Source organism: Mugil cephalus, chromosome 19 (assembly GCF_022458985.1).
Source record: "Mugil cephalus isolate CIBA_MC_2020 chromosome 19, CIBA_Mcephalus_1.1, whole genome shotgun sequence".
Taxonomy (NCBI): Eukaryota; Metazoa; Chordata; class Actinopteri; order Mugiliformes; family Mugilidae; genus Mugil; species Mugil cephalus.
This window is the reverse complement of record NC_061788.1, coordinates 13,530,581-13,556,528: the sequence shown is the minus strand read 5'-3', so window position 1 is coordinate 13,556,528 and position 25,948 is coordinate 13,530,581. Positions and strand designations below refer to the sequence as shown.

The 25,948-nt window shown below is 41.6% G+C and overlaps 1 protein-coding gene across 10 annotated transcripts in view; it reads right to left on the bottom strand.

Moving 5' to 3' along the window:
* Nucleotides 1–184: 184 nt before the first annotated feature.
* Nucleotides 185–25,948, bottom strand: part of nsmfa (NMDA receptor synaptonuclear signaling and neuronal migration factor a) — a 48,124-nt gene continuing 22,360 nt past the window's right edge. For 6 of the 10 annotated variants that reach the window (XM_047570286.1, XM_047570288.1, XM_047570289.1 and 3 more), the window contains 10 exons: nt 23,240–23,292; nt 21,157–21,246; nt 16,533–16,663; nt 16,295–16,378; nt 15,598–15,631; nt 14,943–15,013; nt 14,649–14,728; nt 13,689–13,791; nt 6,526–6,601; nt 185–4,481 (listed from right to left, as the gene is read on the bottom strand). In XM_047570286.1, coding sequence (XP_047426242.1) covers nt 4,384–4,481; nt 6,526–6,601; nt 13,689–13,791; nt 14,649–14,728; nt 14,943–15,013; nt 15,598–15,631; nt 16,295–16,378; nt 16,533–16,663; nt 21,157–21,246; nt 23,240–23,292 — 820 coding nt within the window. In that variant the 3' untranslated portion in view covers nt 185–4,383. The remainder of the gene's footprint in view (nt 4,482–6,525; nt 6,602–13,688; nt 13,792–14,648; nt 14,729–14,942; nt 15,014–15,597; nt 15,632–16,294; nt 16,379–16,532; nt 16,664–21,156; nt 21,247–23,239; nt 23,293–25,948) is intronic. The other 4 variants (XM_047570290.1, XM_047570293.1, XM_047570294.1 and 1 more) reach the window with 1 other exon arrangement.

Sequence of the window (25,948 nt, the reverse complement as noted above, 5' to 3'; positions counted from 1 at the left end):
TGAAATAAGGAATGAGCTGAACCGAGGACGCATTTCCTGGCTCTCGCTCTTTTAATTAATTGTGTGTTCCTTCCCAAAGTGGATGCGCTACAGAGGAAAATCATCCCTAACTGCTCACCGCACCACGCTCATTTCTGTTTGATCTCCCGAATATGTCAAATGAAATGAAGAGGCAAACAATGCATCCCAGACAAATAGACACTTTTGCATCTTTAATTAGATTTCCGGTGAAATGTTTTGCTGAGGAAGAAAACAGAGGAAAGCTCTCTCAAGCTCCTGAGTCAGAGTGCTCTTCACATCATGGTCAGTTCAGGACAATTACTCCAAAATGTACCATAAATTAATTAGCAGGTTGTTTTATAGACTAGATACGATATGCTGCTTTTTTCTGTGGCACTTGTTTGACTGAATTCAACCGTCGCTGCTTTGATTTAAAATATCCGCGTTACTGACCCGCAAAAATATGTTGGGAGGGAAATTCAGGGAAAAAAAAAACAAAAAAACTTTGAGAATTTGGCAGCTTAATGCGTTTTGCTGGAATTGAAACGGCTCAGGGAAATGACAGGTTGCGTAACAGTTGAGTTTTAAATCTGTAGTGAAAACATGTTCCGTGTGACTCAGGCAGAGAGAGAGAGACCGTTTGTCTGTGCCAAAACTGTAGGCCAGCATTGCAATGTCATAGGGGGCAAACGCAAATAAAAAACAAAGTTCTGCTAGTAGAGATATAGAGAGTACTTCAACACACACAAAAAAAAGACAGCTCTGTACGTAATGCTCAAATATTAACACGTCCGCACAAATAATGACAAATGGGAAAGTGTGTAACACAGAGATGTAGGGTGTTTGTGTACATGTTATGCAGGACTGAGACCACTTGACCACACTAATTTAAAATCCTTCCCCCAAGTAAAATGTGATCTTTCTGATGTGTGCACTCAGCAACCGGTTTGATATTACACTTTCCCGTATTACACCACTTATCAAGCCCTCATCAGGGAAATTAACAATGCATTTACAAAAGTCTCTCATTCTGACACAGTACGTATGAAGCATAAAAGCTCATTATTCTGGACTTTTTTTCTTAGGGCGACACATTCAAGATAATTTACCTTCATAAAAGCCTTTTGCAGCTTTAAAAGCTGATAATGGAAAAAAAAAAAAAAAAAAAACTGGGGACAACGTGTTGAGGTTTTTGTGCTTTTTAAGCTTCATTGTTTGATAAACCTTGACCATTTTAATAACTGATCTACTTTTGGAGTCCTTGTGAGAAATTGATTTCAATAAATTTGCTTAAAACTCACCCAAAACAGACATGGACTATATATACTGTGGACAAACCCACTGTGATGTTACCTATTGGATTCTGTACCTTGAAAATGAAGCCTGACGTGGGCGGAGCCCGTGGTTGCAAGCTTTACTCCGCCCACACTCAGTTACTCCAAATATGGACATGGGGATCTTGTTGGGCGGAATCAAAGCAGCCTGGACGTTGAGACCTGCCCATTTAACTCTCTGCTACCCGTTAGCTCAGGTTACCGCCTGTCACTCAATGCAGGAGCACCCGTAATTATGCGGAATTTAAATCTTAATTAAAAAAAAAAAGTGAAAAAAATCACCTCTCATACAGTTCAAACTATTGAGACCAAAATTGTTTTTTTTTTTGTACTGGAAACATATTTAATATCACTGTAAAGTTGGGCGTTTTAACATGGGGGTCTATGGGGATTTGCTCCCTTTTGCAGCCAGCCTCAAGTGGCCACTCGATGAACTGCAGTTTTTTTGCACTTCCGCATGGGCTTCAGCGATCAGACCCAGATGTTGCCGCCTGGTAACTGACCCACTTGAGGATATGTCAGTGTCTCGCTCATAGACTGTAGAAAAAAATACATGACGCGTCTTCACTTCCTCTCATTGTTCAAACTGACTCTAGAATTCAGGAAGTACAGCGGTGCCATCTTGCGAGTTTGGAGCCAGAGTTTTTGCAGTTATTGCCCACAATTCAGCTGGACTCACCGGCATTTGCGTTTGATTAATACTAAGCTCTGCTCTACCTTGACCGGTCAGAAAGAAATGTTGATTTATATGTTGTTCTTTTTGGTTTTGTTCCTATCGGAGCAGTTGTCATTATGACGTCACATCCTGTTTCTACAGTGTCAAATAACTAAAATGAAACTTCCAAGAGAAAAATGTTTGTTGTGTGTCCACCAACATTGGTGGAGGAGGGGGCATGGCTTACTAACCTAAACCATAATCTTTTTCCAAACGTATCCAAGTATTTAAGTCAAATCCCAACCATGCAGCCAATAAAAGTGATGCCAAATTAATAAAAGTGGCAGGTGAAAACAAAAGCGCCACGTGGAATTTGAACCCCAACCTCTGTGTTTAAGGTCACGTGTCTCACTTAAACCAGCACCACACCTCCAACCTCTCAATGGGAACTTTTTCTCATGTGTTGTTCTACTTGCTAGCGTTGCAACTTCATACACGCCTAAGAAATAAAAAAATTAGACACTGACACTGTAAACTGGCATTGATATATATATATATATATAACCTGATCACATCTTTCATTAGACCAAGTCACCACCAGTTTGTAAGTCAATCTCTCTGATACAAACCAGTGTTGTTTCCTTCACAAATTGTCCTCCAGTGCCACAAAAGACATTAAAAAACATTTTCACAGGCTGAGTAGTTTACTATGGAGTGGCCCTTTAACTTAGCCCTGATTTATTGATTCTTAATATATATATTTTTCCTAGCCCTGGAATTTTTGTGTATGAATTAGAGATCGACAGATATATCAGGGGCCGATATTTGTGTTTTTTTACTGGTCTCGGCATCGGCCGATATGTTGGTGCGTTCGTCGATACATATTTTTTATAGATAGACGCATCCACGGGCTCAGAATGATCAGCAGCACGTATCGGCCATCGGCCAAGGCTGAAAAATCTGTATCGACATTGGCCCTAAAAAAAAAAAAATCCATATCGGTCGATCTCTAGTGTGAATGCGTGAGCTCTTGACGATCTTAAACATGTCAGACGCTGCTCAGGTCGCTCGTGGTGGTGCGACAGCCTCGGACGCCGACACACACCCCGCGCATATTTCTGCCCCGTTAACTAGCTGACACCTGGCGAGGGAAGCAGAAAGTCGTTAACAGCTTAGAGTCCTGGCAGATCCGTTTAATTCAGAGAGCTCTGGTCCTGACACTGGATCACAGCCCAGCAAAGTGAGAGGTGGCAGAAGCTCGTTCGGCTGCCGTTGAGCCAAGTGTTTGGCAGATATAGTGAGAGGTGGTTGATGGAGGGAAAACTCAGGGGTCTGAACCCGCCGCAAAAGAGCAGGGAGGGCTCAACAGGGCAGCTCCTGACCCACAGGGACAGGAGCACTCGGATGGCTGTTACATCCCTCATGACATCATGAATCTAGGCCATCGTCGTGAAAGTAACCGCGGGGATGATGGTGGTAATTCTTTTTGCTTTGACAGAGGAGCAGTAAGAGAAAATACGCACATTTACATTTCTTTTTTTAAAACACACTCACACAAAGTCAGCACATTGTACTTGTTTTTCCCCCCAAAATAACATCATGTTCAGTCCCTCAAATCTCTAGAGAGGTGTTACATTCATTCCAAGCGATGGCGATGAAGATTACAATATCTTGATAGAATAGACAAACAGATTAATTACTTCATGGCTAAAACCTGAGTTATCCCAAAGTATTTCCATATGAAACTGCACAACAATGCACATCAAAAATAAATGATGCGTCATTAATCTCATATAGAGTATTATTTGCATGACTAAAGCTATGCTAATATATTCATGTATTATATACACACATCGACGAATGCGTTACTTATGTATATGTATGTCTCCGGGGTCTGAGATTATCTGAGAGGTCCAGTCAAAACACTGAAACACATGATGACTGTATGAGTTTCGGCGACTTGCCTGAAGCGCACAAGCTTCAAAAGGTATTACTAAAATGGTATTTCCTACTTTTTAACATTTGAATTTTGCTTTAAAACTCAAGAAGCAGACAGGTATGGCAACTATGATGATGATAGTCCAGCTCTCTCCAGCTTTTTCCCCATTGTATTTTGCTTTATGCGTACTGTTTTTTTTTTTGTTAGCCTGTGACTCTCACTCTGGAAATGAGGAAGAGCAGAGGCACAGGACAATTCGCTTCATCTTCAGCCTGTTTGTTCTGTCGGTGCCTTTCCTCCTCTCCCAGCCCTCTCCCGGATGAAGGCAGGTATGACTTATATTGAGTTGACGGGCCGAGCACTACAGTTGAGCAATGTTCAGTCACTGGATCAGTTTTAACGGGTTCCGTGTGGCACTGATGGGGTCTGCTGCACTCATTATCCGGGTGTCTTTGTCACAAAAAATCCTCGTAGTCCAAGAGTTTGGAGTGTTGGCGCGTCTTCCAAAGGCGGTAGAGGCGGAAGTCGAAGTACGTCTCAATCATCTCTTTGCCTAAATGGTTTAAAGAGAAGGGAAAACGACTGAATTATGTATCTAGGAAGCACAGAGAACGGTTTGCCATGTTCTATGTTTTAAATAGTCGTAACAAAATATTAGGACTTGGGTTGAAACAATGTGCAGATGTAAATGTCTCAATGTACAATGGCGTCAAAAGTTTGGACGCATCTTCTCATTCAATTCAATGAGAAGGCGTGCCCAAACGTTTGATTGGTAGTGTACATCAGCCTGTGGGATATGTGAAAAATGCGTTGCAATATTTGTATTCATCCTCGATTATTTAGGCTCCTGATGCCAAAAAGTTTGATAATGAGTCATTGTCTGATACGTCAAATTTGCAGTAACCCTTTAAACAGAGACATGGGGTGAATTGTCACCTAGATTAGGGTTTGGGTTTCAGAAACAGGAAGGGTTTCCCTGGCCAGGTCAGTTCATTTGTGCTTGAACGTAGCATTTTGTGACAAAGAAATGGCCTAACGCAACAAAGAGTCCCTCGGGCCAAGGCAAAGGGCCAGTATGGCAACACGGCTTTCCAGTGCATTTGTAAGTGGTAAGGACTTTGACGTGTTGATGTCATGACGATGATTACACACATCTTATGTCCATCTTCCAATTATGACGACTCCTAATGGCAGGCATGCTTGAAAAAGACGGATAGCAAACCGTTTGTTGATTCACATGTGTCCGCTCAGTGTGTAAATTGCAAAATTGGTCATAAAGAGGATTTCTCTTTGAGGGAACCACCACTAGAGGTTAGAGAACCAACTTTGAGACTGTGGATCCCCTCTGTGTCCATGGTCGGGTGCTTTGAGCAAACACTTAAACCCCTCAAACTGCTCCCTGAGTGTCTCGCTTGGCGCTGAAGTGTTTGAATTAAGCTTTCTCGTACAAGTTATATTTTAGTGACCAAGGGATTAATGATTCATAAATTATTTGAAGAAAGCCCTTTTAAAATTGTAGAATAATGTTTAGTGTGTTGTTTTTCTGATTACTGGTGGAGGCTGGAACTGAATTTTAGTTTTGCCTAATTTCATTCGCCTCATTAAATTCAGACCAGTAGCCTAAGACTCACCCTGGATAATTGTCCACTTTCACAGTATATTTGTAGTGCCATTATAATGGCACAGGAAGTTTATTTACCATTATCACAATCTTTCTGTAATGTCAAAGGCTATGTCTTTAAAGACATAATATGTGCGGCACAGTTAAAAAAATAACTTTGATGACAAAATGTGGTCTGTCCTGGCTTGGCCCTGACAGTTTATATATTTGGTAGAAATCCTGTGTTACAAACCGGAGGTGTGGGTTTCCAGAGAAACGGGCTTTTAGGAGGCAGGAGAGGTCTAATGAAAGATGCTATCGGTGTTGTTTGAGCTTGACTCATATGAACAAAGAGTCAATCTCGGCTGCTGCTGTTTCGACTTTTGGAATTATTTTTAGAATATGTCCTTTGTGAGTCACATACGTTTTTGCTGTGTGTCAATGTAGTAGGAAGCAGGTTTTTGGACGGTGTTGGCACAGGAATACAGATGATCCCATTCAACACCTTTAAAGAAAGTTTGATGTGATTTATGTTTGACTCAATATCTTCCTATACAATGTATCTGTACCTGCAAGGCCTCTGCAAATTGATTTTCCTGTGTTTTACACAGAATACCTGAGTCGTGTATCATTTTAATGAAAAGGTGGAAGACTTTCTCATGTGGAGTGGGTCTTGTGCATGACCTGGAGTTTGAAGTCTAAAAGATGTGGATCAGTTGCATTAAAAAACCAAAAAAAGAAAACAAAAAATAAAATAAGAACAGAACATATGTTAAATGAGAAAGAAACAGGAAGTGACACACTGAAACATAAATCAGATCTTTACATAAGACCTGCTTGAGAAAATTCCTCCTGCAGTTGTCAGCCCCGGACAGATGGCGCGTGTCTGCATCACTGCATATGTGCTGCTTATAATAAGTGTGTGTGTGTGCGTGAGAATCACTGCGCATGTGTGAGCCTTTGTAATCTGCATGTTTGCATGTTTTTCGGGACCCACCCTGCGCGGAAAGCTCCAGCGGTGACTCAAACTCAACGGAATAAGGCCTCATCAGATTCTTCAGTTTCTGGAACAGCTGTTGGACCGAGATAAGAGAGCAAACACCAATTAATCCTACTTCACTGGGATACGCTCGTAGCAGAGGAGCATCTTCAGACGCAACAACCACACACAAAAACAGAAACGGGCGCACAAGGACACCAATGAAATGTGCTTGTCACTGCCAAAGAGTCAAATGCACATTCTGCACATTCAGTGCTGTGTAGGTGACAAGGCGAGCGGGAAGTTAAATGAGTGAACAAGTTGCAGAGACGTTAGGGTTAGGCCTTTTAAAAATGACCAGATTGGATCAATATCAGGCTCTATCTTTTGCAGTTATTTATTTTTGGTCTTCCATAAACCAAAACCACGCCCTATGTCCAAGAAGTCAACTTCTTTTTCTTCTGTTTTAGTAGTTGTCGTCCTCTTTAAACCAGAAAATAAAGTCAGACGGAAATTTGTAAATTATGCAACATGGATGTTTGGCGACATTCAATTATTCAATACTACCACCTTGATTCCACATCTACATTTCTGGAGAAGAGAACACGGGTTTTCTGGAGTCAAGCTACATTAAAGAGGAAATGAAACAATAGAACAGACACACACATGGTATATGTGTACATGTTTAAAACATAATTCCCAAATAAAACATGGGCAAAATCTGATTTTTAAATGCATTTACGATATGTTTTGGCGCACACTCTGCACCATCTTTATTTTACGCCACCCCCTACATCATTAGGAGACGCAGTTTAGGAAAACCTGTCAGAGGACAAGGCAGAAGGGTGATTTGGCAGCGACCATAGGGTCCGCAACACTGCGTGGTGGCTGGTCAGCTGACCATAGTTAAAGAAAAATAACAAAAAAAAAACACTGTTAGCTTCTCTAATATTGCAAAGTGTTTAGGATTTCACCCGGTGACTGAAAAGGCTCTCGGCCAATTGCACGGAACCTGACAGTGTAAGTGTGTAGTATGCGGCCTTGTGATTGGCCCAGCAGCAATAGGGGCGGGGCCTACAGGAAGCTTAGATTGACAGGTCTCTACTAGTGTGATGCTCTGTTTGAAACGGTGCACTGTTTAGACAGCTCCTGCATCGCTGAATGAATGAAGTGTTGACTGTATATTTGTTGACTTACGGATTGGTGATAAGTTCAGTATCAGGGGACTACAAATAAATAATTGAGGCATCCCTTAGTGAAACTATAATCATAGGTGAATTAAAAATATATGATAATCAGTTCACCGTGTTGTATTCCCCAGTTATGTCAGTCATTTGTAGTTTTCCGCCACACCTGGGCAATACGATCTTGCAAAAATACCTCTGCATGCAATTAGGCCCTTTAAAGACCTTTAACTCCACTGTATCGTTTTCATGATTAATATTGCTCAGCTTATTTTCCTACTAGTGTCACCACCAGTGTTTTTTATTTGCATTTGTAAGAAATGCACATTGGTACTTTGTGTAGGCGCCGACTTTTTTTTTTTATCATTGGGCTAATTGGTTGTTGAACATTAAACTTTTAATAAAGAAAAATATTTCATCTCTTTTTCAGCATTATACAACAATAGATTGAGTACTTCTGGTTGTGAATTTTTCAGTCAATCAAAAGAAATAATTAAAGGTTAATCAAAAGTGGAAACGACAATTACTTGCTGCTCTGATTACTCATAACAATTAAATTCTAAAAGTGCAGAAAGTTGGTGTTTTTCAGTCTCCTGCTGTAGCTTCTTGCTTCGCTGATGAAGTGCTGCCCACACACAAAGACTAAAGCTCACTGATTTCCTGCTCGACTCGAGCCGAGGAGGATCTCCCGTGTCAGGGAAATCAAAAAGCAATATGCCTTTGTTTCTCACTTCATGATCTTAAAATGGAGATGGTAAAGAATCTCTCTTGCGCTGGCGGCCCTTTGGAAAAGATAAAAGAACGTGGCTGGATGTCAGATGCGGAGGAGAGAACGTCTGCAGACACTGCGGCTCGTCTCAAGTGCAGACGGAGCTGAAGGCAAATGGCAAATCTCAAATAATGCTGAGCATGTTGTGTTCTCTCCTGTCCTGGGCGGCTTCTTATTAGCTCTCTATAGCTGTTGTTGGAAAGGTGTGTGAGGAGGCCGAGTTTGTGCTGACAAAACGTAAACACTCCTGAGGGTTTCTATAAGGCTGACACCGTTTCAAAACTGGGTCAAACAGCCTCTCCGACCTGCTCACCTACTGTTTTCATTCCTCCTTCACAAAACAGTGTCAAAATAACAGCAATTACATTTTACACAGTAAAGCTAACCTCCTCTAAAATCCAAAATTAAACTTATAGCAATGAAGACAGCACGGACTATGATTGAGAACGAGTTCAAATTAGAGAAAAAGATTTCATTACAAAATCTGCTTTTGTGCTGCTTAAAACAAGACCACTTTGATATTTGATGTATAATTTATTGTTTCTTTATCATACAAACAAGGTGGAGATGAATTAAATTACCAGTCTAATGAAGTGAACCCACGCTAGCACAGCTGCAGGATCCTGACAATATTGCAGCACTGGAATAAACACTATACATTATCTTTCTATCTACTAGACAGTTTATCGGGTGAAAACTAATGCACTCTATCGTGACAAGCATTTCATTTTGGAGGCTGTGGTTTGAGTGCCGTCGAGTACTCATCGAGCGCAGGACTGTAACGTTGTGATGAATTCATTTTCACCGGTGTACCTAATGTTTTGTCACGTGGGTGTATATTGCTGCGTGTGTGAACGTAACAACATGCGACTTGAGCCACGTTCACAGCTGCTCTCAGAAAGCTTTTATTTAGCCCGTTGTCAATGAAAGTCGTACAGCCTCTGTTTTGACGCCGTGTGTCTTATACTAATATCAAATGCGCGTTTGCCAGACTTTCATGCCTGGAGTGCAGCACTTGGGAACATTAACTCGCCGTTTTCAAAGGGATTTAAAAAGGATTCAAGCCAACTCCGTGTAAACTTTCCATAACACGGGCCGGGCGGCAGTGGTGTGTGCTGTTTATTTGTGATAAGGAATGCTAATGAAGTTATAAAAACAGTAAATAAATGGTCAGAGTGGCATCCAATAGCAGAAAAATATGGATGCAGACCTTCATGATGACGTGGTATTTTGAGTTCTGTCTGAAATAGAGTTGACTGTCACTAACACTAATTTATCTTGCTTCCTTCAGAATTCAAAATTGCAACGTAAATATACTTTAGTTGTCACACTTATTTACACTTTTCTCAAAACAGGAGAGTGACTGACTCTGACTCATCAGAGACATGGGAATTCTGAGGGTGTCCTGTAGTGTTAGTTGAGGGGAGGGGCCTTTGTGGATCATCCCACAGATACTTGACCAGTTTGGGATCTAATGATGAGTTTGGAGGCCAGGTTGTCATGTTTTTTTTTTTTTTTTTTTTTTTGAGTTGTTCCTAAACCAACTTTGTGTGTGTGTCTGTGTCAGGCTGCATCCTGCTGGGGGTGGCTGCTGCCATCGAGGAGTGTCATTGCTATGAGGTGGGGGAGCCTGGTCTGGTCTATGTGTGCGGTGCATGTCTAAATAACATCCACACGAATGCCAGGTCCAAAAGTTTCCCAACAGAGAATTGAATCGTCATAATCAACGTTACTTACTGCGCCTGTCAGTGGTCATAATGTTGTGGCTGATAACTAATCAGTTTGTTTGTTCATTTAGATAACCGGAGGCATGCTTCATCTCGTGACATCAGACTCTTTTCAGGTAGCCAGCTGTTTGGCCTTTACAGCTTATTATTTATCAAAGATCTCAAGGTAACCGTTAATTAATGTTACCGTTAATTAAAGAAGAGTAGGCTGTAATTAATACCATTGATGTAGAATAAATATGTGGTCCACAAAGGTCACACACTAATCACAAGGCTGCAAATAATTAGAACGTATGCTACTGCTTAAATAAAGAACAATGAACACAGAGTAAAAGCCTAGAAAATAATACACATGTGGTTTAAATGTCCGCACACATTTACCAGAATATTGTAGTTTCAAGGGAGGAAAAGTATTGTTGTTTGTTGCAAAATTAAGGTCATTCACATGTCATAATATTTCTCAATGGAAAGTGTATCAGAGTGGATGAATCTAAATAGATTTCACCAGTTGTATTCTCTGATTGTGTAACGTTCGAGTTCGACAGTAAACAAATCTCTCATGTGAAAACATCACTTTGGGATTTCGGAAACAAACTAAACATTTCAAACACCAATTTTTGTTGTTTTGCATTCACGCCCTCCTGGTACAAATGCATGCGTTTGTCTGTCGGGGTGGAGACATCAGTGATGTGCAGTCTGTTCTGCAGGCTGTCCATCAACCCTGGAGAGATCCACTTTATATAACAAAGCAGCTTTTGGCAGACATGAATGAACAGACAGCTAGGTCAGACAAACACCGCTGGCTGTGGTGTGTGTCTGCGTGTGTGAGTGCCAGGTTGTGCGCACGTGTTAAATTTTGGTAAGCGTGTGTGTGGCTGTTGGTCTCGGTGTCTCTTCACATCAGGTGGAGCGAGGTGCAGCCTGTACGCAGTAACATTACTCAGAATGAGGTAAGAGTCGCACAGGTGGAGGGAGGAGGGAAGGAAGCCAGGAGGACGTCATGCTGCCTCTCAGACACATGGGGACAAGAACAGACACGGTGACCGCAAATATGAAAGCAACGGCCAGCGAACGGGACGAGGAGAGGCAAAGAACAAAAAGTCACATTTTCGAAGAAATTTATATCGTGTGGCACATAGGTCTGCATATGAATGTCAAAATGATTCATACACCGTGTCTCTGTATGGATGCTGTGCGTTTCATACTGTTTAGGAACGTTAGGGCTATAATCCCAGTTTGGATTATATACTGTACTTATTTTCTTATTATTCATTTTTTCCTACGCTCACATTCATGCGTGACTGCTTTACTGATGCCGTTGCCATGGCAACTGGTAGTTAACATACATCAGTTTTAAATGACTTACCTAAAATAACGTGTACTTTGATCTGGTTTGGCTGAAAGTCATATTCACTAACATGGAGGAGGTGGAGCTTATGACCTATATTGCTACCAACCACCAGGGGGAGCTCTACTTGCTCTACTTTGACTGCACTTTTGAGGAGCTCCATTTTTAATATAGAGTGTGTAGCGATGTGTGCGACGTACGTACCTATGTTGTTGTTGCTGGAAAGTGTGTGAGAGATAACTGCTAAAAGCTAGCCACATGCAGCCGACTCCGGTTATAATGATTTTGTGCCAAAAAGTAGCTACAGTGTTTCATGTTGTTGAAAAGCCGTGGGCTAATTGCTGGCCAGTGAAAGGCTATGCTGCAAAAGTGTTAGCCTGTCGCCCTCCCTCCTTTTCCCTGGTCACTGTGGAGTTTTGTCCAGACCAAAAGCTGCAACAAAGTAGACTACAGAAGCTAAGCTAGCTTAGAACCGGAGGTATCCCTGCATGGCACAGAGCGGTGAATCTAGGAGCGTAACAGCTGGAAAACGAAGTCAGTTTTTCATTGTTTATTTATTCCGTTAAAACCATCCAGCTCCAAGTGTTTTTCTAGCAAACACTTGGGACATGTGTAGTGTTGCCTAACCTGTTTTTGACTAAGAGGTTTTGCCTGCAGTGTTTGTATGCCTAATAAATACTTGTAGGTGCATTCAGTGGCACCATTATGAAACGGAGAGAACCATCAGTCAGCATGTGGAATTAGCCTGCCACTGTATGGCTGAATAACTCCAATAAAGGCCCATCTTACAACCACATGCTGGGCTTTTAAGGCCCACTTCTGAGCTTTCCTTTGTGTCATCAGTAATATGCTTCTAGATTCTGTTAAGTAGTCCTGACATGTATTAATATTTAAGGAGTATGTGGCGCACACACTCAAAAGGCAACGTTCAGGGGATGAGCTGACCTGCTGCACGGCATCTAGTGGCTGGTTGAGTGTCCGTAACTGTTGAGATGTTTTTGCACGTTGCACAGCTAATGGGCTAACGGCTCACGTGCTGGTAGGTCAAGAGCAGGGCCGAACTATTTTAGAAAATAATCTAAATGTGTTTTTTTATCGCCAGTATTGCGTATTTAAAAAAAGATTTTATCCTCTTTTCCAACAAAATGTCATGAATGATTTCAAAATATAATATAAAACAATATAAAATACATTTACAGCATAAAATCTTCTTTTCCACAGGATGAGATTTGTGAACATTGGTCACCATGTCAAGAGGTACCACATCTTTTTCAGTGAACTCTGTTATTGCCCGTGTGAGTTCCAAGTGCCGTTTTGAATTACGCTCCTGGTACTCCATTCACAAATCAGCCCACTTTAAGGAGTGCCGGTAAAATTCACAGAGCAGCAGATGAACTGCTCAGGCCTTAAGCCACATCGGTGTGGGTAGAATATCTATGTAACACCGACGGCAGTGTGTTTTTCAGTGTCATTTTAACCGACCTGTCTCCTCAGTCACTGTCCCAAAAGAGCATTATTTGCGCCGGTTGGAGTCTAAAACTGTTAAAAAGTGAAACATCGTTGAACGCAGCTGTTTGTTGTCTGAGCCGAAGAGAAGAGCGTCTCCTACAGACTCATTACTCCATTTTATATCGCTAACATTAATGTTAACACACTAAAAGAGCAACAGCAAAGGAGAAGTACAGCGTTGCGCGATGTAAACAGACTTTCCCATCGCCCGTTAAGCCCACAGTGCATCTTCGCACTTTATTATATCGCAGTATAATTGCAAATTCAATTAATTGTTCCGCCCTAGTCAAGAGCACGCTAACACTTGTTAACAGCATTAGCTCGCTGGGATTCTCTCTGGTTTCTCTGTGCTATGCTCTGTGTTCTGTGCTCGCATTTTCTTCAAAGGATTTTCACAGAATTTCACTTACAGAGAAGAAAAAGACTTGGAAATTAAGTCCTCTGTGCCGGCTATAGCCTGCTGATCAGTTAGCATGATAGAAAGTTCACATGGCTTTGCCTCCATCTTTTGTGAAGAATCTAGAGAAGAGTTAAATCAGTGTGGCTGGTGCCACAGCTGATCATTCCTGCCCGGTGAATCCTACTTTAGGGAGCAAGGAAAGCGACGACTGAAAGTGTTGTGTTGTGCAGGAGTGTGTGAATACCTTCTCTCCATTCGGGTTGCCAAGGACATAGCATCCCATTATGTGGATCAGGTTTGGTTCTGGATTGACTTTGCTCATGAAGCGACTTAGTCTCCTCCAGAATCTGAACAAAGACAAAGGATAGAGTTACGTGGGGCAATGTTAATCTTTCAGAATCAGCCTCGTTAAAATGTTCCCATGAAATAAAATATGCAAGAGCAAAGCAGACGGACCCTGTCCTGTTTACGTAAACTGTATCGAGGGATCGGAACAGTTTACCAGTTGGAACAGTTAAAAAAGATCAGTCTAAACCAAATTTCACTTTGTATTGACTCACTGTCGGCATTTGCGGTGAAGCATCTGTTTTAACAGCATAAATTGTACGTGACTGGGACAGAAGATGAGCTCCGTGTCTGAAAGTAAACATCACTCGTTCCAACGTGCCCCCCCCACAAACCCTCCCCTCCCCGGGAGAGATGGAACAGACGAAGACAGTGCTCATAAATGCTAAACAAATGTTTTACATGTTCCCAGTGGAACATCTTTGATTTAAACAAATTGGGTTTACAGAAAGAGTATCCTTAATATCCTTTAAAGGACACAAAGAGCATTCATACGACTATTTTGTTCCAGGAGTCCTAAGAATGCCTGATTCATTTTTTTTTCTCGGTAAGCGGTCGGTCACATGAGGATAATGTATTGGATTCAACCTTTAATTTAATGCTGGAATAAAAAAAAAAAAAAAAGCCTCACAGAAAATACGGCTACTTCATTTTGAACTTGTGCTACTCCCAGAAGTCACGGTTATTGTTTGCTGTCTATTGCCAGATTTTTTTTATTTTTTTTTAGTTTTGTTTTCCATCTATCTACTTTATTGAGTAGCGACACACATCCATGCTTTATAAGAAAAAAAAAAGAATGGCTTGAATGAACGAATACTCATTAAACAGAGATGGACCCAGAAGTCCAGCAGCAGCTTACTGGCTCATGTCCTCCTCCTTTTCCACCTTCGCAAAGGTTGCCACTTTATTCTTCAGTAAATACAGATGACCGGGGCCTCCCTAACAGACACACACAACAGATTAATACAAATCACTGTGATGACACATAAATACAGCTATGTTACTACGTCCCCCTTTTTTTTTTCCTCTTGCCGATTTACACGTATGATTTCATGCACGTTTGTGTAAAACGTCCTTTACAATACAAACTGCTCACACGATGCATTGGAGTCTGAGGATTAACGAGTAAAACACAGTTCTCCTTGTTCCTCACCTGACAAAAGATGAGCATCCTCCAGAACTTGCTGCCTCTCCTGTAAGCTGTGAGCTTCTTGTCTATTTCCTCTGCAAGAGAGACAAAAAAAATGTTAGGTTTGATGTGAACAATAGGGACAGGGAGAAAGAGAAAGGAACAAAAAAGAAGACACAGGCAACAGGGAGGGAGAAACATGAATGCAACACACAGAAAAAAAAAAAAAAAAAACATCTCCGGAGGGTGAGTTCAAGTACAGGTTTAATAATAGACGGCAGAGACACCAGTGGAAGATGTAATTTGAATGGAACTCAACAGTGTGTGCGAGAGGCAACAGGAAAATAAAGCAAATCAATAAAAGACAGTCAAACGGAAGACTGTATAAATATGTTCACTGGCCTCGTTTCAGCTGTGTGAGTTTAATTTCATGCAGAGTTGATTATTATATTGGAAAACTCTGGGCCATTTAGCAGAAATGCTTCTATTACGAGCAACATTTTCAGAGTGCGGAAACTAATTTTAAAAACAGTCATTGTGTCATTTTGCGGGATTTAACTGGTTCCAAATTAAAAGACCACATTAAATTTCACCTGTTCAGCTCATATTTTATCCGCGACAACTGCATGGTGTTATTTTGTTGTTGAATAGGAAAAGTTTTTAAATCCTTAATACTCACCCAAAATATCATCAAAAGTTGCGTGTTCGTGGTCCTGAGGAGAAAACCATTGACATGATCATTCAGTAACGACACAACATGAAGAATGTTGGGGTTTTTAATCAGCCAACTTTAAAAATGAATAATTTAGCTTTAGTTAGGGGTGTCCCGACCCGATATCACATACCAGCAATAAAAAAAAAAAAATAAAAATAACGAGCCTGTGTCTAAAATCTCTGCAAGCCGTCCATTCCAGACTCTGCCCCAACACTTTTATCCAGCAACGCCCGAATCCACCATCCAGAGCTCATGTGATCACGACAACAGTGCGTGCTAAGGTGCTAACAAATTAGCAAGGAGTAGGAGCGATGTCGGTCGTGTGGCAGTATTTTTTCGTTAAAGTCCGAAAAAGATGTTGCAGCCAAGTGCAAAACGTCTCATGCACATGTTTCCTGTGGTGGCACAGAACTCCAGTTTATTTTCTATTTATTTTAGTCAACTGTAGAAAATTCTTATGTTTAAAGGTAAAAATGCATGGAACCCATTTTTCTCACACCTGCTGTTGCTGAATATTGTTCTCTGTTTGAGTAACATCACTTGATCGAGCATTCTTTAACATTCTACACTACAAAATAAGTCGTAACAGTATGTATGATTCGTGTCGGAAATGAAAGAGTTGCATCGGGACCCCCAAAGCTTTTAGTGTTTATTGACTCACATAGAGGATGGGGATGATGGAAGGGTCATCCCTGCGAATTATGGTGGGAACGTACTCTGCCTTTGGGACCTTAGACGAGATCAGCTGTAAAAATTTGGAGCCCAAGTTTAACATCAATGACACATCAGAGGAAGTTAAGAAACAAAATCTTAAAGGTAGATTCTGCATTTCACAGTATTGATAAATAATCTATTGATCATCTATTGATTACTGAGCTCCCTGGTTTTCAGTCACTTACCATGATTTTGGGAGGTATAAAGTCATCTCCCTCACAGGCCAGCCTTTCCATTTCTCTTTCCTCCTCCCAGTCCATATTGTCATCAAGGCCTCCTTCATCCAGGGCGCCAGAGGAGGTCTGCAGGTCTCCGCCTGGCAGAGAGTATAAGACAGTGTGAGGGAAAAAAGATTAGAGATAATAGGGTATAGTCAGAGGCAAGAAATTTGACACAGGGAGAGAAGGTCTCTGAGGGAAGGGAGGATGTGGCCGGGAAGTGAAAAAGAAGGTGAATGCAGACAAAAAAGAGGGAAAATAGGGAGCTGTTAATGATGGCAGTGACATAAGGAAGTGGTAGATGGAATGGAAAAAATGCAGAGACAGCTGGCAGCTCCAGAGAGAAATGACTCATAGCAAGTGTAGCAGCAGGAAAAAAAAAAAAAAAAAGATTGTTTAACATGTGATAATAATGTAAGACGTCATTTTGTATTTAATACTTGATCAGTGTTTGTGTGACCAGTCAGTGCTACACGTTTCATAGACTTTCGGTGGGATTCCCAGAAATCACAGTAAGTAAGGCAGAAGTTTAATGTTCGTTTGCGCACAGTACGGCAGCACAACATGCAGGTTGTTGAACCGGTCCTGTTCAGGATTCTCAGGAGCCTTTGTAACCGAGGTTGCTTCATCCACAGAGGGCATTCGCAGTCCCTGCAGCTCCCGTTCGTTCCCATGCTACTTTCTATGTGTCTTTTTTCCAACAATTTCACGCTTGACTTCCCCATTCTTGCCTTCTCCGTTCTGTCTTTCCAGCCAGTACAAAAAGTACAAAAGCCTCATTCAGATGTGGACTTGTTTACCGTTGTCATGAGAACTCTTGTGGTGTTCTCAAAAGTAAGTAAGTAAGTAAGTAAGTAAGGGAATGTTCCCGGTGTTTTTTAGATGCCACAGTCACAAGCCTGTGAGCTCCATGTGAACTTAGCGCATGACTCGCCTGCTGATATTGTCACTGTGGTTTCTTTGGTTCCAGTTCTAGGGACCAGCTATTAGTGTTACGGTCCAATTTAGTTTTAGTCACATTGCTCCAGAAGTTGTTATATTATGTGTGTGAACCTGCAAAAAAAAGTAGTAATAAGTTCTTTTAAAGTGTTGTCAGTTGTGATCTGCGTGATTGAATCTATTACTTACAATAAGGAGTGAATGCAACTTATTAGAGTAATCTGATGTGCAACTAGTAATGTCGACAATGGTCAGTTATTGATGACACGACAAGATTTGCCTAGACAGGCAAGAGAACCAGTGAAAAATAGCTATAAACTCCATGATTTACACATTGGAATTAATATTTTGTCTTCACGATATTTGTCTTGGTGGCTGTTATCGTAGGGTGTTTGCATCAGAAGGCCTTCTCGAACTGGGACTTTGTTCACAATTACTTCGATTGATGGGCTTGACACGAGACGCCAACTCCTCAAACCCGTACGAATCTGATCTTTTATTGTTGTTACCTTGCAGGTGCATTTCAGTGCTTGACATCGTTAGTTATTCATTTTACCGCTTGATTAATGGGACTAATGAGAGACAGATGTTTGCTAGGACCGCGTTTCTTTGATTCTTGAGTGGGTGGCGTGATGCCTCGCCGTGTAGGAAACTAGTCACATCTTTATGTTGCTGTTATATTGCTTTTATAGAAAACTGGTGTATTGATGACAGATTTGAGTGCTGATTAACTCGCCATGTTTCCGTGCCGTAGTTTAATTGCGGTGCAAACTGAAGGTCAGTCTCTACTTTTAGATCAGTTCTAGCTGCATATTATATATACTGTATGTTAGAGTCCTACAGGGCTACAGTACTGCATGTTGACATGGAACATGTTAATATACTGTATCTGCATCGTTCATCATTGTCCAATTTTCTATCTACAAATGCACCTTATGTTTTAACACAAATTTTTTTTTTTTCCAGCAGACGAATAGACAGAGCAAAGCCATCATGAAAAATGTATGCTATTGTCGTGTTTTCATGAATAAATACGCTATTATATACTAGAGGACTCTATTGATCCTTTCACAGGAGCCACAAACCATTGCAGCTATGTTGTTGTATCCTGTCAGTAAATTTGCATATTTTGTCCACAAGAGGATTTTTTTTAAAATTTGAACGATCCCACTCCCTTCCAAATGAAAGGGTTCGTCATGTATTCAAAAATCCAGTAATGGACCATTTCATTGTTGAAAGACTCGGCTCAATGGACCATTACCCTCGGAGTGATGGTTCTGTAGACCATCAAATAAAATCAATATAGATACCCGGGGCAAAATGGTCATTTGAAAAGGCCAGTGGAAGAGGAACAGCATGGAAGAAGAGGAAACGATGAACAAGATTGACATTTAATGTCACAAGAGAACTTTCGGAGGTTTTGAGAACGATCACTTTCCCTCAGGAAAGATGGATGAATGAGGCGTCAACCACACCATTAAACTGTCATCAACAATTCATTAATCTTTCAACACACTCTGTAACACTGATGGAGGTGAAGGAAAAAAAAAACAAAAAAAAAAACGGAAAACCACAAACTGACAACACGTGGCATGCGAAGCCTAACACTGAGACACACAAATCCTCCTCGCGCTAACATTTGTAGAAGCTGACACACTTGGACGGGGACACACACGCAAACGCACACCGGTCTAGAAGACATACTCACAGAAAGAGAGAGCGTCACAAAGTTGGAGAAAGACCCACGGTCATAAGTAGACAGATGGACAGGGTCAGAGTCGACAGCAGAGACAGTCAGTTTGTGCGTGTAAATGGTGTCATTCGCGTGTTGGGCAGATTTCGATTTTCTGCATTATTTGGCCTTGTTCTGCCAAAACCTGGAACTGAGCTGTAAAACTGTGATGACAAAATGTCACCATGTCGCAAAAGAGAAATCTCCAGCACAGACTGTACGAGGCAGCAGACAAAATTGCACGCTTTCAGTGAAAAGTGGCTTCAACTCCTAAGTAACAAAGTCACCACTGATAAGAAGGTGGGTAACATCAGGTTGCCTTCCAATCTTGGATCCTGGATAAAATCAATCTTTTTTCAATCTTTTTTTTGACCCTCTATGTAAAATTTTGGTTTATACTTCCACAGATAGTCACTGTTGTGAGCATTTACACTTTGCTGGCGTCTTGGCTTCTCTATGTAATATCTGTCTCAATGTCCAATTTCTTGGACAATGTTAACTGGGAACCAAACAGGTCACGCTGAAGCCGAAGCTAATTAATGTTGAACAGCAGTTATCTCTATGTCTCTGACAAAGAAATTCATTTCAAAACTTTTGTGATTGCTACTATGTGTAGTTATATTTCACTCGTATTTTGTTAAATTAATACTAGGCTCCGCTCTACCATCACCAGTTACAAGGAAAAGTTGGATTATACACTGTTTGTATTTTTAAAAATAGTTTTCACAACTCTCACGGGCCTATGGAGGCCACTTTATTGAGACGTTGGCATAGAAACTGGTGGTCACCATTACTGTATCTCACATCCTGTTCCTTTAGTGTCATATAACTAACTAAAATGAAACTAGTCCAAATATTTGGCACCTGAACGTGCATCAACGTTATATTAACTACCTAAAATGAATGAAACCATCCTTGAGCTTATGACCTATACTGCAGCCGGCCACCAGGTGGAGCTCTACTTTTCACCTCCATGTAGTTTATGGTCAGAGCTAACAAACAATGCTGCGTTGACATTTCTGGCGATCGAGCGACAGCGGAAGCTGACCACTTGGAGAATCAGTCTAACACCAAACACCTTTTGCTACGTAATACACCAAAGTTGAGCCAGCTTCAAGTTTTCAGTGCTTCAAAGCAAAGCAGTGCCACATGAACCAATCAAATGTGTTTGTCACCAGCTAACCTGTAAACGGGCGACAAGCGCTTGAGACTCTGAGACTTGGAAGGAAACTCGCAGACAGTGTAGCTGGCCATGCTTAGCGAATGTTTTATAGCGATTGTGAACGCAGCATAAATAGGCCACGGATGATTTGGGCTCATTGAGCTTGGGAAGCACATACAGTAACAGTGCAGCTGCATACATCAGAGTGTTGATTACATTTCAGTTATTGCAGGCAAACACTGGCACTGCTAAGTGGCTTTTAACTTCCCATGGGCCGACTGTGTATGAAAATTAATTAACGGCAAAAGTTCTGCTTGAGCTGTAATCACTGGTGTAATCACCAGTCAAAATGTGAGGTCACTGCCATCTTTTTTTTTTTTTCTTTTGGTATATTTTAAAAACATAAGGATTTATACTTAACATCTCTAAAAGGACACATTTGCATCTGGCAGAGCATCTGAGAAACACTTGGTTCAGCTTTTTCTTCTCATGCCTCAAAAGTTTTCAAGCGAAAATAATGAACCACTTCCTCAAATGTACTGATAAAATTTCCCAACATTCAACATGTTAAACTTCGCTATAAATACTGAATGTGGACATTAACAGGATTGTATCTGTAATTGGGCTTTAGTAACCTGAGAGTTTTAGCACCGTTTTGCTCTACTCTCTGCAGCAGCTCGGGACCGTTTGTGTGTCGGCATTTGTTGGTCGCGTGTGTCTTTGTGCGTGAGCGTGTGCGGGTCTTTGTGTCAACTCACTGTCTCTGGGTTCATGAGGAGAGTCAGGCTTGACAGGGGTGGGATCGCTCCAGGAACGGCTGAAACTCTTCGATCTACGTTCAGCGAACGCTAGTGCAGGCGGGGAGAGATAGTCACACACACGCACTCATGCAAGTACGTACGCGCGCGCAAACACACACACACACACACACACACACACACACACACACACACACACACACACACACACACACACACACGCCGGCAAGCCTGCAAAATTGGCTGTTTCCTCTACACGCTCACCACCTAAAACACAGAAGGCGGATGCAGCCACAAGTGCACAAATATAGTGTACATACAATGCCATCCCTCCTCTGCACCGACGCACGAGCTGCCTACATGTAAACACACATGGTAGCGCACAAACACGCCGCTGCTCATTCCCGTTCCTTCGATCATTAGTATGGATTTATCTCGATTCACACGTTTACCGAGCCTGGTGATAAAATCGGCTCTGCTTTGAACAGTAATCACCGTGCTCTTACTGTATTTTTAGACCACTTGAAAGAGTTTGACACGGTTAATCAGCAGCCTTCCTCAAGGTGCCGTAGAGTTTTCGCTTCCTGTGGTTTCCAGGCTGACGTTACGTTCATTTTTTGGTTTTGATTCCGCCTGGTTCTTTTCAAGTACAGTTTTCTTTTCATGTTCAGCTCCAGCATTCGTAAGGTCAACTTTTTAATGTCCTCTCGTGATCACAACGATAGTCTTTAATATGGTTGTCAACAGATTACCTTTGAAAGATACCATCTAAGAGACTGTGATCTTTGAAATCTTTCTGAGCTTTCATGTAGTGTTTATATATTTTTTTAATAGTCAGAGACAAGTGGATTTGACACAGTATGATTTCATTTCATTATAATTCTTGTCTATTTAACTTGAGGGGCAAATTAACAGACAAAGTCAAATGCGGCAGCCACCAAAGCTGTGCAGGGACTGTCTCCAGTTAGACTCTTCCCTACTCACAGCAGGGATATCTGAGGTGTAGAGCAACTTTGACATTACTTTCAGCATCAACAAGGCTTTAGTACTTTAGTCTTAAAAGTGTACGAAGCAAATGTTGGCTGTCGAATTTTAATTTTAATTTTAATTTACTCCACCTCGTTGGGTTGAACACCACTCCAACGAGTGTCTGCGATGTGGCACCACCTGTGTCTAAACCCGAAAATTGCACTCAAACAAATAGCAAAGACCACAGCCGATGGCCTGTAGTGACGTCCTGAACATGCTTCAGACCAATACAGCGGTAATTGAAAAGAAGAAAACCAAAACGAGAGATGTCCTCTCCTAAATCAAGCTGTTAAATTGGACGGAAAGCTGTAGACAAGTGTCTGACTAGTGACATTGGTGCAGGAAAAACTGGGACACATCCACTTGCCGATGGCCCAACACTGGCAATGTGAAGACATTTTATCGATAAGGACAGACGAAAGTTCCTGAAAGTTCCTGAATACACCTCCTATGCAAAACGGTCTATTTCTGAACTGAGTGTTGTGTCCAGTTTTGACGCAGATAAACATATAACCTCTTTATTCATCAGGTCACAGGTTATGCTAACTGTGTCCATCCATACTTTCCTCCTTCAAACCATACAAGTCCTGACCAGTGACTCTTTAGATGTTGGATTTTTCGCCTTAGACATTTGCACCACCGACACTATTTGCACAAACACACACGTACACGCTTCAATCCATGCATGTAATTCCCTTGCTGTCTGCCTTTCTACATCTCTTTTCCTCAAACGAACAGAAAGCACACATTCAAAGCGGTACAACAGGAAAAGGCCACCTACTGTACACCGTACACTCTCACACTGTGTGCACACGCATGCAGAGACTCACATCCTCTCAAAAACACACGTATTGATGACAATATATAGATATAGTCCTCGAGGAAAGACAACAGGGCGTTACAAAAATCCGAAGAAAGCAACAGTGCCTGGTGCCACACACATGCGATAACACACCGCACACACACAAAAAGGTACTGATGGTGGTGGGGTGAACAACATCACAGTCGATTTCAGCGAACATTTCAACCACACACACACACACATCTGACTCACTCTGCGCTTTAATCCTCCTGCTGCCCACCATCCGAAGATGCTTCCGGAAGTTCCTGTAGTGAAATCAAAGTGGAGGAGGGATGACAGAGGACAGAGGAAGGACCAAAACGCAAAGAATAGAAAAGGGGAAGGGGTGGGAGGGAAACACAGCCAGGCAAGACAAAAGAGAGCAGACTTTAGTGCCAAGCTTCTGTTTCTAAAAGGGCTAAAAACAGCAGATAATTAGGTAAATATATACAGCCGCCTGTCAACAAGAGCGGAAAATAGTGGTTCTAGGAGTAGGTGCGTAGGTGTAACGTACCACACAGCAATGATACCTCTTTTTACCATTTATAGTGTAGATTTATGAGACACGGGAGACTCATTCATGTAACAACAGCCAAGAGGGAAACCCCGCTTTAGTATTTGATGGGTCCGCTCTTTGTGACAAATCCTTCCCTCGTCAAAAGAAGAGGTTAGAACAACAGGAGAGCTTCTTTTATTGAGACACAGAACAATTAATGAAATAATACCGTAAAGACTAAGGCTTTTGACACACCTGGCTTTTGTTCCAATTCAGGGAGTAGTTGATATAATGTTGTTTTAATGCATTTAAACTTGGTTCGGTTTGTGTTCATAGGACAATGGAGACAAAGTGCGAAAGAGTGCGACCCCTGTATTCACACAAGCCCAAATGAACCAACTGGTGGGCAAACGTTCCTGGTTTCAGAACCACATCCTAAGACACAAGTCGAGTTCCGGTGAAGTTCCTGACCATGTCCCAGCTGTAATACATCATTGATAGCCCCCCAGACAATGTCTTAAAGAAAAGCCAGTCCCTCAAGATTTTATTCCTTTTCAAGAGACAGCCCAGTGTGAAAAGAATATACTCAAACACTCCCAGCAGAAAGGTACTCAGCAAACACGTAAGATTTCATTCGTAACCAGTGAGCCAATCCCTGGCCTACCTTACTGCCAGTTTCAAAGTGTGTGAGCCAGAAAATTGAAAAAGGAGCTTTCTCGTCTCATTAGGAGGACGGTGAATGTTCAGATTTTCCTGCTAATGAAGTTCCGCTGACTACTGTGTATGTAACAGGCTTTGAGGAAGGAAATGATTGGATACACTGAAGTGCGATCACTCAAAATATTATGTATTCAAACCTCAAGTACAGTTAATACTAAGATAACCATTATGGAAACTAGAACAAATTGTGATGTAGGGACATTCAGCGCCGCTGTTGAGGCTTGCCTTGCCTTTGAGGGCATAAGGAGCCTTAGACCTGCCCAGGAGGGGATCACACGTCATGTCAAAATTTGTTAGACAGTACAGACCCTGTGGTGTAGATTCTCTTTTGTTTCTAGCATGCAGGGTTCTCCTAGTGTATTGTTTTAGCCCCTTAAATACCGACAAGGATGAATGTCTCCTAGCAACAGTAAAATGCTCGGATAAAACTATACATTTGTTGCAATTAAATGTACGAGTTCTGCATCTCCACTTGAACCCTTCAATAACAACAAACCGCCAGGGTTCACGTCGCCTCTCCTTGTGACTTCCTGTCTCATCCTGACATAATGTTCTATGCAAGAGCCACAGATAAACATCTTTTTTATCTTTCCTGGCCCCTCCCATGCTGCCACTACACACAGTCACAGTACACCAAGCTACCAGTGAACATTTTAATGGTCTCTGCAGGTGGTTATGTGCGAGTGGGAAGAACATCCATGTTTATCTGGTGGTAGAGAACATAAAAGGAAGGGGAGGGTTGTCTTTGTCCTTGGCTTACCTCTGCGATAATGTCAGCAGAGCAACAGTTTACTTTAACCATCAAAGAAAGCACTTCACTGCTAGTTAAAAATTCATGCCGACACGTGGTCTAAAAAAGAGCAACGTAGTAATCACTCATAAGAAGTAACACTTGCTTTGTACTTTGATAAAGACATCCTTAAGACACTAATGATTGTTTTAACCTGCTGCCTTCAAAGGAGAGGCATGGAGACAGTTGAAGAGATTAAGGCAGGAAATGTGTGAGAAACCACATCCACCTCCATCTAATGACAATCTGACAAGTCCTCCCACTCATTTCTTCAGCTCTTCTTGTAACTCTCTATAATATCTCATGTTTCACCTATGTATCTCTCTTGTACATTATACGTTTTGGTTCTCCTCTGCCGGCTCTTGTTCCTTCGGCCTCACCAACGTGAAACTACCTGGAATAAACATTCCACAGGTGAATGAAATTACACAACACTGGGGTTATTACTTTAAATGTAATATTTATAGGCTGCATATTTTATTCAACAAACAGGAATCATGTCATCAGACCTGCAGTGTGGAGGTTGAGGGTGTGGGTGGATGTGCAGCATGCCTGCCTTTTGTACGGAGGTTACAGAGCGTGACTGTCGCACGCGTTAATGACTGACTATCAGTGGGGTTGCTGCTATTGTTGAGATGGGAACCTTTTCTTCGGTGGCTTTCACACCTTCTGTATGTTTTGTTCCGATTCAGGGAGTTGTTACAGTATTGGTGCAGTGTTCATTTAACCTCGGTTTGGTTCTGGTAATCGAGACAAAGCAGTTGAGAGAAGGTTCTGACATGCCCTCAACACTACAAGCTTGCAAACAGTTTTGTGACAGGTCATAATTTTGATGTAAAATGGGATCAGTCAAATATTTAGCACCAGCAACTAAAATTTGTACTGCTATTGCTGTACAAATTTGCTGTACAAAAAC